The sequence below is a fragment of the Pagrus pagrus genome (genome assembly GCF_965226575.1).
Source record: "Pagrus pagrus genome assembly, chromosome: 11".
NCBI classification, from domain to species: domain Eukaryota; kingdom Metazoa; phylum Chordata; class Actinopteri; order Spariformes; family Sparidae; genus Pagrus; species Pagrus pagrus.
Window position 1 is genome coordinate 5837089 of NC_140195.1, and position 13181 is coordinate 5850269.

Genomic DNA, 13181 nt, shown 5'->3' on the forward strand with positions numbered 1-13181 from the left:
CTTCATTTGCACTCAGAGGACACTTTGTTTAACGCGCAGTTGGACAAGATGTGAACTGACGAAATAAACATTTCAGGATAGAAAATGACAGGCATGTGATCTCGTTATTTGTATCATGCTTGTAAACACATTCTTTACTGGTGAAGTCTGCCTGCCAAACCTGCACTTCTGCTTGTGCATTGTGTTGACCTGTTTGGTGGCAGTAATAATCTCAAAACAACTATTAATATGACAGCAGTCTAATAGCCTGTGCAACAGGCAGGGTGAGGCAACAACCCAGCCTGATGTTAGAGATTTGGGTTTTGGCAATGGGTGTCTTCCTTCAGTCTTTGTTCACTGTTCTTTCACTGGGAGTGGTTTCTGATAAAAGTTTGTTTTTTTTCTTTCTATGAGGCATTGCTGCCATTCAGGAGAAAGGGTGTGTGTGTGTGTGTGTGACTCAATGCAGTGTACGCTGAAATCTACTGAATATCTTCATTGATTGCGGATGTATAGCTTTATACTACAACCCGCTGCCTGTTGTCTCTTCAGAAGGGTGGAGGAGGGGCTGTTATTGACTTCACACAGCCTGTGGGTGCTACTGTAGGTGATGGTCTCTATCTAAAGGAAACATCAGCAGTACTCTATATTGTTACAGGGTTTTTTGAGTGTATAGTGAACACATTGTCATTGTCATAATTTAGCATTATTATATAGCCTGACATACGTTGTAATAGGCAGAAGAAAGCCTTCCCTTCTATTTAAAGGGGCATTATGTAGTTTTGGAGAAGACATTCAAACTCTTATTTATTTATATTTACAATAGTAATGAGGTGATAATGAGTACGAACTCAGAAATATTTATTTTTTTCATAACTGAATAAACACGCTTTTCTCAGAGAAGAAAGCTGGAAAAGGTGGCAGGGTCCGCCAAATATAAACACAGTAAGTAAAACAATTCAATGAAATGAAAACAAAGAGAGTTTGTTTATTCAGTTTGTTTAGTCAGTGAAGACATTTCATCTTCTTCCCCAAAACTACCTAGTGCACCTTTAAGTACATGTTTTAATCAAATGTGAGTTAAGATGACAGTTAATCGAATAATGGGACATAAAAAAGTGTCCATGCTTTCAACGTCGTGAAATAGGAAGAAGGCTGAAATCTCTCATGACTCAACCAACCTGCTTCTGCAAACACCCTCATGTTACTGTGAAAAAAAAAAAAAAAAAAAAAAAAGTTTGAGGCACCCCTCCCCCATCTCCACATGGTGGCTGATGCGTGACGTGAGAACGTGGAATAAAAGGGCTACACCTCAAGTAGGTTCAGTGCAGTGAATCAAAACTGATGTTGAGTGTGGGGCATGTGGCACCAATCAGAACCGGAGCTGAGCCCATTTCATTTCATATAGATATACGTTATTTAGACAGGTAAAGTCGAAGTAAGTGAACTAAACAGTAGGGGAAAAAAAGGAAAAAAGAAGAAGTTAATATTAGATTTCACTGTGTGGGAGACACACCAGGAGCAAAGCCAACATGACAGTGACCGAAGAGCGTCAGAACATACCTGTCCACGCAGGTGAGTAGCCGGGATGCCTTTTAAAAAAATGCACACTAACTAACTAACTTACTAGCATGTGTTTTTTTTAGAGGTATACTCATAGTTATGTGCTCAATCCATGTCGGGTTATTCGCGACCACGTGACCGCCCTATGGGGTTTTTGAGGGGTGCCGTGCACGCGCTCCATCTTCCCTTTGAGAAGCGTTGGGAGAGCGCGCGCCTCGGAGCTCAACAGCTGCACAGTGAGGACGAGAGTATGGGTTCAACATTCAAACAAATTGAATAGGTGAGCTGACCACCACCAGCAGCAGCAGCACCAGCACCAGCAGCTCCACCAGCACCGGTACCACCACCAACGCGTTCGCTGTCGTGAATTTAAAAAAAAAAAAAAAAAAAGAAGAAGCGACTCCCAGAACAGAAACACTTGAGGTCCAGGTCGCTTTTGTAGTATCCCCCCCCCCCTTCTCCACCACCACCAACCCCGTGTGTCATTATTAATCCGGAAACTCTCAGTTGGTAGGTATTGTTCGGGTGAGTTCCTAACAGTCCGAGAAAAGAAAAAAAAAAAGTCGACACAACAGGACGGTTTGTAGTTTGTTTGTTTTTCTCGCTAACGTTAACGTCGTCGTCGGGGAGTCCACGGGCTCAGCAGCAGCAGCAGCAGCAGAACTTCGGCGACGTTAGCCTGTCGTGAAGTGAAGAAGTGAAGTTTGCTCATCGTGGCTGTTAAAGCTCCGAACGAAACAAAACAAAATCAATAAGCCAGCAACGTGAGTACACAAGATTTACACCGAGCAGAGAAAAGTAACGTTAACTCCCCCCCACCACCCTCCCCAGCCTCCACACCCCTCCATCGAGAAGTGACCGTTGTTGACTTGATGTTAGCTAGCTGGGTTCTTGTCAGCTAACTATCCTGATTGAAGGGCTGTTGATTTGTTGTCGCTGCAGAGAAGAGAAAGCGAAGCCCTCCTCGTGTTCTGCTTGTTATGCACGTATAGAAATGTAATAAGCCTGTCCATCGACTCTTGAGTTAATTAGCTTTCGTGAGCTGCTTTTTTTTTTTTTGTAACATTAGTGGGTTTTAAATGTGCCTCTGAAAGCGTGTGTGTGTGTGTGTTTGCCTACACCCAAAACAAGCTAAACAGGACATGGGTAATAGGGTAGTATGTGAAGACAACTTAAAAGTTGTATTAATGAGGAGAGTTGGGGTGATTTACTGGAAAATGACTCGCTTAAACAGTTGGGATTTCCCCTTTTTATCAACCACATCCACCAGTTGTGCCATTATGTTGATGATGTAATGTGGATTGATTAGATTACACCACTCAAAATTAGTTAGGGATGTTGGGATGCTTGAGTTTTTCCACTGATACCTCTGTGACATATCAGTTTTTCATTTTGTGTTTTGTGAATATTTTTGGCCCCTGAAAATAATGCGACACGTGTCATTTTACTTTTATTGCATATGTGCAGCCACGTCCCAATACCCCTAACTGAATTTGAGCAGTGAAAACGTGTATAAACACCGAGATGCTACATCAGGCTGCTGTGTGTTTTCACTGTTGGCACAGAGCCTTTAAAACCTGCAGATCCAGTCACTCCACTCTTGTCTGTCAAGTTGAGTGTCATTTGAATGTCTTTCCAAGAAGTTCACGATACATGCTGAAAGAGCAACTGTGACAAAAGGAGAAGGAGGTAATTCCAGTGGTCACGAAACAAAAGCAAAACAAAACTCACACCTGGAGCCAGCCACTGTAAAGGTGCAATGTGTGAGTCAACGAGGCAGCCGAAGGATTGTCGGCTACTGTAACTTACAACTTAACATTTCCCTTGGTCGCACTGGTGCGCCAAAAATTTAGTATTCTGTTTTTGTTGTTGTTTTCAACAATTGCGGTTATTGCCATTTCTAGACAGAAAAACGTGGGAAACGTGCTCGCACCCTTATTCCTGTTCAGAGTCATTCAAATAACGTGGTAAGAAATTAAATTAAAATGTATTATTGGGTGCACCTTAATGGAAAAACATGGGTGCAACCAGTGTAAGAAGTTAGTCAGGAACCCATGAGGTTGTTTATTGTTTTTAGTGAATATGACATTTCTCAAGTTTCATTTTTGGGTTCAGCAAGCGAAGATAGTTGTAACATGAGAAGTTAAAGATGACCAGAAAAATGCTTAATGTTACTTTTAATGGTTTAATGTAATAATATTTCAATACATTTATATTCAACTTCAGTTTCTTGTTTTATTATTAATAGTGTCTGATCATTTAGGGCTGCACGGTATGGAAAAAAATCAAATTGCGATTATTTTTGACAGATATTGGGATTTCGATATGATTCAGAATTAGTGGAAATGCATTTTTGCATCGCAATTTAAATTTTCACTGAAAGAAAAACTAATTATATGACAAACACAAATGGAGGACAAGATTTGTAGTCCAGGGGATCTCCGCACACTACAGTGTTTCACTATCATGCTGTTTTGTTACACATTTTACCTTTTTATCACATAATTGTAGCGTCTTGTGATTTGGATATTGCACTTATCCATATTGGTATTTTGATGATAGTACAATTAATTGTGCAGCCCTTTAATTATTTGTCATTTTGAAGCAATGTAGTTTACAAACTTATTGTTGTTTTTATCAAAAATGTGAGCTGGAATGACAGTATGAACTTATACATTAAGTTACTATATATGAAGTCTGCCAAATGTAGTAGCTGATTTCTCACGGACTGAACTTAACATATATACTAAGGTATAAATATGTTTTATCAGTGGCCAGAGGAAATGAGTTGTCTCTGCAGTTGATTGCTAAAAAGATACATTTCCTGTTTCAGTGTAAGGGAAAGCAACTCTCTCTATGTGGTTTATTTTAAACTGATTTGATCTCTGGTAAGGTTGTAGCTACCTGACTCTGTTCTGTATTCAGCAATGCCTAAAGACACTTTTCCCATTGTTTACAGGTTGGTAGTCATCTGAGCAGTGTGAGCAGCAGAGGACAATGCCGACTCACTCGTTGCTGCCGTGTGTGGAGAGCCCAGATGGACTTGCCCAAGATATTCTTATTAGTAACAATGCTAGCATCCCCGGGCCTGTCTCTAGCATGACACCACACACCACCTACTCAGAAAAGGCTGTGTTGCAACCCGGAGGAAGTGTACCATTATCTTGTATGTTCTGTGATCAGACCTTCACGCATCAGGATGAGCTGGGACCCCACGTATTAGCACAGCACCCCACCACTTTCTTTGAACCGGCTGTGCTTCGAGTTGAAGCAGAATTCAGGATCCCGGGAGAGAGACCCCGGCCCAAATCAAGCAGCCTCCCTGTGGAAAAAGAGGAGGTTCACAGCTGTATTGTGTGCGGTCAGGTTTCACAAGATGCCAGTGAGCTGGAGACTCACATGAGGAAACACAAGGACTACTTTACTTACTGCTGCAACGTGTGTGGACGGCGGTTCAGAGAGCCCTGGTTCCTTAAGAATCACATGAAGATGCACGTTAAACCAGGACCAAAAAGCAAGGCCCAGCAAGACCTGGAGACCCCAGCCACAGTCAACGGCATCGTCCAAGACACTAATCCAGAACCTGTTGTCACACTTTACAAAATGTGCATGGTTTGTGGGTTTTTCTTTCCAGACCATGACAGTTTGGTAGAACATAGCAAAGTACATAATCGAGAGGTGGAGCCTGGCAAAGATAAAGACAAGGAGAACATTGATGGCACTACTGAATCCCTTACCAATCAGGAAACATTTCTTCACGGTCTAAAACTTCAGCCTCGCTCTACAGGAAATAGTTTGCAACGTGAGAGATCATCAAAATGGATTCCCCAGCTAGATCCCTTTAACACATATCAGGCCTGGCAACTTGCTACAAAGGGCAAGATAGCAGTCGGTCCAAATACTACTAAAGATATCGGTCAGGAAGCCAGTACAGACAATGAGGAATGTGGCTCTGATAAGGAAGAGTTGAGTAATATTTGGTCTGAAGGACAAGGAGACAAAGCTACAAAAGAGGTCCTTGGGAGAGAGCTCCGGTCTCAGCAGCAGACTGTTAATGAAAACCCAGCACCACAGCGGAGGTCTCTAATGCAGAAAGATAAGGACAAAGAAAGGCCGACCACTTGTGAGGAATGTCAGAGAACCTTCAGGACCTACCACCAGTTAGTTCTCCACTCCCGGGTCCATAAACGGGAGAGAGGTGGAGGAGAGAGTCCAACCTCTGTTGATGGGAAGCTGTCAAGAGCAGGCTCATTTGAGCATGCAGAAGAAGGGTTGGAGGAGGGCTTCGACGAAGCAGCATTGGCAGAAAACCTGGGTGCAGGTAAATTTAAGAGCCAATTAAACTCATACAGTCATAATTGTGATTTAGGAATTGTTTTGTACAATAATCTTTGTTACCAAGTGCTCCCTCTGCTGATTGGAGGGATAATTACACCATGTTTTTGTGATTTTTATTTGGTCCTTTTTCCTTTCTATGTATTTATGTATGCATTTGTCTGTTTTCAAAGGTGAAGATGGTTTTGATCGATCAAAAGTCAGATCAAAAGAATGCAGTTACTGTGGCAAATCATTCCGATCAAGCTATTACCTCACAGTTCATCTGAGGACCCACACAGGTATATTAAACACAATCGGCTTGAATGATAATGCTTATGCAGCTCGTGCAGCAGGTCTAATTTCTGTTTGCTTTTGACTGTTTCAGGTGAAAAACCGTTTAAGTGTGCCTACTGTGACTACGCTGCAGCTCAGAAGACTTCACTGAAATATCACCTGGATCGGCGTCACAAGGACAAACCTTATGTAGACATTCCCAGCCGACCCGTGCCTTTAATGCCCTCTCTTAGTGATGGAAAACATGGACATGACAGTGAAAATCCTGCTCCAAATAGACCCACACTTTGGGCTTCTGGAGCAAGATCCTGCACCAGTGGAACACCAGAGGACGGATTTGATGGCATAGGGAGCAAGCTGAGCAAACCAATCGTCCAGGTGAATGCTGAGTGTGAGAAATTAATTGCCAAGTCTGCTTACTCCCCGATTGATGATGTCGTAAAGTGCCCCGTACCTGTTAATCTGAAGATTGAAAAGGAGGAGATAAAAAGCGAGAACTGTGAGGCCCCATTAAATCTGTCCCTAAAAGTGTCTATCTCCATCCCTGCCAGTGCAGAACCCAGACATGCTTTAATTCCAATTGCCTGTTCGTTTTGTGCATATAAAACCATGTACCCAGAGGTTCTGATGATGCACAAAAAGCTGACCCATAAAGACAAGTCAGACAGTACAAAAAAGAATGGACTTGGAAGCCTTTTGAAACAGAAACGTTTCACAGGTTGTCCCCCTGCGCTTGATGGGAAAGATGTCGCCCCACTTCCGATGTTTGACCGTCGCCACCCTCGCCGGACCAAGTCCCCGCCTCGTCAACAGGCAAAACCACAAGAAAAGACTCCTGTTAACCCACCTCCTGCTCCTAAACGGTCCCCTATCCATGCACCCCAACATGATGTTGTCCAGGAGACCCAGCGTCAGAGACCTAATGTTGATCCACTTCCCAGTCAGGAATTCTCCAGGTATACAGAGCTCCTGAGGAAATCCAACACGGGAAGCAAGTACGTCTTGGACCGACCAGCCCCCCAAGACAGAGTGGGTATTGGTGAGAGGAGTTACCCGGCCAGAAGTGGTGTCATTTGGCACTCGGACGCTGCCAGGTTGTGCCTGTCGAGCCGATTTGGGAGCCTCCCCCAGATGGACTTTGGTGAACCTTCCAGCAAGAGATTAAAGTATTCGGTACCTCCAGGCAGGGAAACTGACACCGGTGAGAAGCCTGGCTTTAGAGGACCAGCAGGGGATGGATCCAGCAGGCTGCTTATCTCAGGTAGAAGTGTTAAAACCACATCACAAGGGTCGGGTCCATCCACAGTGTCTGAGAACTTGGGACCTTTGAAGACTACATCTACAGCTATTGGAGGAAGTTTGGACACTGAGTGGGGCATGATGAACCTCCTGCGCTCCTACACGCCCAGTGACCTGGCTTCTCTGTATCACAGCACACCAACCAACCCCTGTCATGGAGGACTGGCCAACCCAAGAGCAGGTATGTATTAGGTTAGGAGAGGTTTATATAGTAGAACAGTTTTTTATTCAAACTAGGCTATTATATATCTGCATAATCTAGCAGTTTGTAAAGTTAACAATAAAGATGTTTTCTCAGGGGGCAGAACTGTGCTGTACCAACACTTACCCAGTCTGCCCAACCTGCAGAGGAGAGACCCCTCAGGCCTTTTCCCTAACCATCGCTATGGGACCACTGACAAAAGTACCTAATGTGGCACCAAGGTAAAAGGCTGCACACTATTTTGAAGTACATAAAAACAGAGCTTCCTTTTTTTTTTACTTTCAAACCCCGACAGGGATCTTTTGAAAAGTTGTACCATGTACATAAAAAGTATTTCTTTTCCTTCTCTCTAGATTTGAACTGTGCTGCTACCTTATTTTGGACAACGTCTTGAAAAAGTTTGTTTAATTGTACAGATGGTTCGTGCTCAAAAGATCCCCCTAATTTAATAGCATTTCATTAGACGAACATTTATTTACAATTCAGAGACCTTTGGTGTACATTTGTTTTCTTGTTTGAATGGAAAAGTGCAGATCACCTCTTTCTGAAGATATTCCACTGGTGTGCACTCTGATATATTTTCCACTTGAAACTGTTGCTCATCCATATTTGACCCACACTAACCTTCAGATATCTGTAAGTGTCTATGACATAACAGTAAAATGTGTATGTGGGGATTACAAAAATATATATCTGTAAGCTTTCAGTACATAAAAATTGTATTAAGCAAAAACGTAAGAAATCTAATTTGTGTGAGAAATTGCTGCTCTGGTCAATTAACTGCTGGTGTCCAGGCTGTAATTAAGCACTATTCTTGTTTTTTTTTCCTTTTCCAAGGCACTGAAGGGTGTGGGTGTTTTGTCTGTGAATATCTTGACGGCTTCGGCCCAGTGGTTTACAAACAGGCCACAGTTACAAGTCCTGTGTATTTTTGAATTGGTCTACCTCATTTTGTGCTCTAGACTGTTACGTTTGTTTAAAGCTGCTACAGCTATCATGTCAGCTGACTCTCTACACCCAGCCGTCTATCAGCGAGAGACAGATGCGTTGAGTTAGAGTATAACTAGATGGACATGTGTTGGTCAGGCACCACATTGAAGCTCATCTGGTGACAGAACTGCTGAGGCCATATCGACCCTATGGCGCATGATTGACTGTAACACAATATGGGTTGTGGATTTCTTTGATACACTTTGTATTTACAAGCCGAGTTTTAAACACAGAACAGATTTTGTGGTTATTTTTTTTGTCCTTGAGTCTATCATCTGCTTCAGTGGTGCCTCCACAAGCTGGAAAATGTACCAAATTTCAGAGTTATATTTGTGTATTAAAAGGTTATGCTGGATTATTTGGAGTACGCATTTTGACCACTATTCAGGAGTTTGTTTTTATAATGCAGAGTCTTGAAAGTGTCCCAGCTAGTCATCAAGCAACTATTTTAGATGTGGTATGACTGTGGTTAGAAAAAAGTACAAAAGCAGCTATGTTAATAATGGCTCGATTAATTAATTACACACTGTGAACAAGAAGTCTCAGGTTAACTCATCTGTTGTGTAATTGAGTATTTTTGCCACATTGAAAGGCTTGGGTTAAGTTATTTCTTTTGTTGTTGTTGTTTGATATTCACATTAACGTTTACTTGTGTAAAAATGAAAATATTGTTTGAGATCTGTATGACACATTTCAATAATAAAGTGAGAGGCGAAAAAGCTCTTTGGCATTTTTTGTTACTCCATTGTGTTGGCAGCTGACCACCAACAGTCTACCGAGCACAGAATGCAGATTTAGCTGCAGTTCAAAGCAACAAAATGTAACTTCCTGGGGAAACATAGGTGATTGTTTAGTGTCGTCCTCCGATTGTCCGATACTGACGCTTTGGGTTGGCACCTCTGGCAGGACGCCAACAAAAAGCACCATGACAGAGGGAAGACGCTCAACAATCAATTATCTTTCCCCGGGAAGTTACATTTAGTTGCTTAAGGCCCTTATATGCATTCAGTGTTTATTAAAAGTAGAGATATAAAGTTCTAATAAGTATCTTCTGGCAACAAGAGGCCACCATCAGACTACAACTCAGAATTGTAATATTTACAATATTAATAAGGTAATAATACAATTCAGAATTTTTTTTTTTTTCCCATGACTATTCTCAGAGGAAAACAAGGTCCCAGAACACAGTTTGAAGCTAGAAAGGTGGCAGGGTCCGCCACATATAAACAAAGTAAAACAGTATAAAATTGTGTCATCCTTTAAAGTCAGTTTGTTTCTTCATTCATGAAAATAAAGAGTTTGTTTATTTAGTTTGGGCATAAAAATTGATTACAATTTCTTCCCCAGATCCAATAATAAGCATTTTTCTGATAATCAGAACCTTTTTCTTTTTTTTATCTGATTGCTGAGAAAATTGATTTAAAAACGTCACTTTGGCTCTTGAGCGGCATGTAATCTTCAAAGTAGCTAGAGTGGAGTAAAAAGTAGAATACTTGATTAAAGTAAAAGTACCTCCAAATTGTACAGTACAGTACTTAAGTAAATGTACATCCATTACCGCATGCATTCAAACGGGCAGAGACTGGTACTAGTGAGACAAACCTGTCTATCATTTAAACATCTGCCAGGTATAGATCTCATCCGTGTAGCTGAAAAACTACAGACTGCATTCTACAAATCTCTTTGTTTATTATTGATGAGGATTCTCATTAGCTTCTGCTGAAGTGGTTATTAGTCTTCACGGTGTCTGTTAGCACACAAATATACACGGGGCACGATCTATACATTAACAATTATAAAAAGTAATTATGAGAGAAATATGAAAACACAGGAACAAAACTAGAATGGCACACAGTTAAGTAAATATCTCCGCCAAGGCCCAACAGTCCCCTTTAATTCGATCAGACCTAATCCAATATCAAGTGAGAAGAAATTCCTGGATCCGTCCATTAATCAGTATCTGCACTTAAAATTTAATGGCGTCTATGCTGGATGGAGGTTTTGTTTGAATCCGTTCTATAGTTTTTGTGTAATCCTGCTGACAAACCAACCAGCTACCAACAAACTGACACGGCTGAAAACGTAACCTTCTCGTCCCTGGAGCAGGTAATAATTCACCTTTTCCATTTCAGTTATATCATTACTGGACTGTTCATATGTATGCTATCGCAGTCCCGTGATTATAGTAATAGTAGTAATTTCAGACTAATGCTCCCACCAGCATCCTCAGTCCCTAACAAGAAACGATTGAGGCTACATGAGACTCACCTTCATTACAACGAGAATGATTTTTTTTTGCTAAAAGAAATACTGAACAACATGTTTTTTGGCATGAAAATGTACCATATGTAAAAATATGTAAGTAGATTTAGATTTGGACTACTAACAAACGTGGTGTATAGTCCCTTTCCTCGTCAATGACTCAGATTGGCCACTAGATGGCAGTATTTACAAAGTCTAAATTAAAGCCTTGTCGGATTATGGTTTCAAAGCCATGCATGTTCAATCTGAATAGCAGACCTATGTAGTTCAGTTAGTTATGATGCATCTATATATGGTGGACAGGTCGCGAATGAAATTACAGACCTACAGTGCAAAAAACAGGAGTGTTTATTAGCCTTGAGCCAATTAGAAACTGTATTTGAAAAAAGCTTGTACTGCTCTCTTTGTTTTTAACACTCACACTAATGATTATGCTGTGCCTGTGGTCACACCCTAATTGGTCATGTCACACAGGTGTTGCCTATCAGCTGTCAAAGGCAACACACCTGGTATGACATCAGCGGTGCGGTTGAAAGTTTCAAACAGAGCCGTGCTGCTTTGTGATTCCTTGAGCATTTTACGCCTTGAAAAAGCTTCCTGAGAGAAGTTTGGTAATAGCTTCTACATCTGCAAGACATGAGCGCACCATTGTTGAATTTCTCCATATCCACACACACACGGAGCAGACTGACAAAACCCATCACAACGGTGCATTCTGTAAACAACAAATTGCAGGGGACAATCTTCAGCACATTGAACACTTTAAACTTTGATTCTCCCCCCCCTCCCCCCTTCCTCCTCCCTTTTTGAGTAGACCACATCTGTTTGCTGTCTGTTCCCCTGGGCCAGCACTGTGTAATCTATTGCATTAGCTCACATTAGTGCATATCGCCCATGGGCCTTGGTAATCACAAACGCAAAATGAGCATTTCACTTAGCATCACCCTCATATTCCCCCACACTGTGGCAAACTTAGTGCAAGCGCGTGGCAGAGAGCGCCAAGTCGACAACAGCTTATGACATGCATCCCGTTACTCTCAATCCCCGTGTCCAGAATGCTGCGAGGGTTTTCGTGTCAAACGTCCCCGTGATAGGCAAAGATACACTTTGAATTTTCTTCTCTGTTTATTTCCCCGTTCTGTATGTTTTTCCTCTGTAATTTGAAGGCCTCGAGAAGTGCTAAATCTTGTGCATTTCTGCCAGAAATGTGTCCTGACACTTACCTATGTCTTTATTCCTTGCAGATGAATGGCACTGCAGGCCTCCCTTTCATTAAACTGCATCATTGCAGGGCACACAGACGCCTAAAATAATGTGTGATTTGATACAGTTACATGGTGGAAGAAAAGATGCATCTCTCAAGAATTTTCCCTTTTTTAATTATAATTCGAACTTCATTTATTTGACCACATCTTGCATACCGTGCTTCATCGTCAGTCATGCACAGAGACTTAAACAAGGACAACCCAAGAAATTGTTCATGTCTCATGCATATTCACATGGGATTTCTTATTTTTGTCAAAATGCTTTGGCATGAAACACCTGAGGTCGTCACGGCTCCTTATCGAGTTTCTTTCATCTCATTAGGTTTCGTGTGATAAGGATTCGCTCAGCAGCCATTTTAGCGCACAATTCAGTACACAAATGGCATTTTATGCTTGCATTGCCATCCATTCATCTGCTCAGAGTGTTTGGCTTTAGAAGAGGTTATGTTTAGCTGAAACATTTATCTGTGACTGAAGATGTGCTTAGCAATTCCACCCCTTCCTCTTTCTCTCCAGTAGTATGACGATCAAATCTCCTACCTCCCCTCCCTCCTTGTAAAGTAAACTTCATGTTTTTCTCCATCCCCTTAAGTGCTCTCTCCTCTTATTTTCAGTCCTTTCATCACTCATAATTGTTGCCTCCAGATTGTCAACTTGCATGAATTAGCAATTGGGCCAACAAAGCGGATACGGTCAATTGTTGAATATCCTGTCAGAATTTGAGGCAGAAAGTCTGCTCTGGCTGTGATTGCTCATCATCGTCACCCCATTCCTCTGAGGAAGAGGAGCAATGTAATGGTTCCCACAAAAACAGCCCCTGGCCTTAGGAAAGGGATTTGGGTGTCTGGAGACAACAGGGGCCATATGGAGCGGGCTGAGATAGCAAGGCACATGTACAGAATAATGGATGACGTGTCATGTTTCATGTTGCTGAGAAGCCATCAAGAGACTTGGTTTGGGGAAATCAAAAGGCTCACATACAGCAAAAGCGACTGTTGGACCATTTAGCA

General features: G+C 41.8%; 1 protein-coding gene across 5 annotated transcripts; it reads left to right on the forward strand.

Annotated features, from left to right (window-relative positions):
• Nucleotides 1-1333: 1333 nt before the first annotated feature.
• On the forward strand, nucleotides 1334-9365 carry znf217 (zinc finger protein 217). 5 transcript variants are annotated; one of them, XM_084365634.1, is made up of 6 exons: nucleotides 1334-1554; nucleotides 4502-5863; nucleotides 6051-6158; nucleotides 6245-7633; nucleotides 7751-7875; nucleotides 8008-9365. In XM_084365634.1, exons 2-5 carry the CDS (start codon nucleotides 4540-4542, stop codon nucleotides 7861-7863), a joined length of 2934 nt encoding a protein of 977 aa, XP_084221760.1. In that variant the 5' UTR covers nucleotides 1334-1554; nucleotides 4502-4539; the 3' UTR covers nucleotides 7864-7875; nucleotides 8008-9365. The 5 variants fall into 5 exon arrangements, with proteins under 5 accessions (XP_084221760.1, XP_084221758.1, XP_084221759.1 ...); XM_084365632.1 differs by lacking the exon at nucleotides 1334-1554 and adding an exon at nucleotides 1729-1822; XM_084365633.1 differs by lacking the exon at nucleotides 1334-1554 and adding an exon at nucleotides 1833-2052.
• Nucleotides 9366-13181: the final 3816 nt, after the last annotated feature.

What these genes read in the sequence shown, in the direction of transcription:
- znf217 (XM_084365634.1), top strand. Translation starts at nt 4,540, where the DNA reads ATGCCGACTCACTCGTTGCTGCCGTGTGTGGAGAGCCCAGATGGACTT. An exon ending in TCATCTGAGGACCCACACAG is followed by an intron (nt 6,159 to 6,244) that starts GTATATTAAACA and finishes TGACTGTTTCAG; the next exon opens with GTGAAAAACCGTTTAAGTGT. An exon ending in ACTGGCCAACCCAAGAGCAG is followed by an intron (nt 7,634 to 7,750) that starts GTATGTATTAGG and finishes ATGTTTTCTCAG; the next exon opens with GGGGCAGAACTGTGCTGTAC.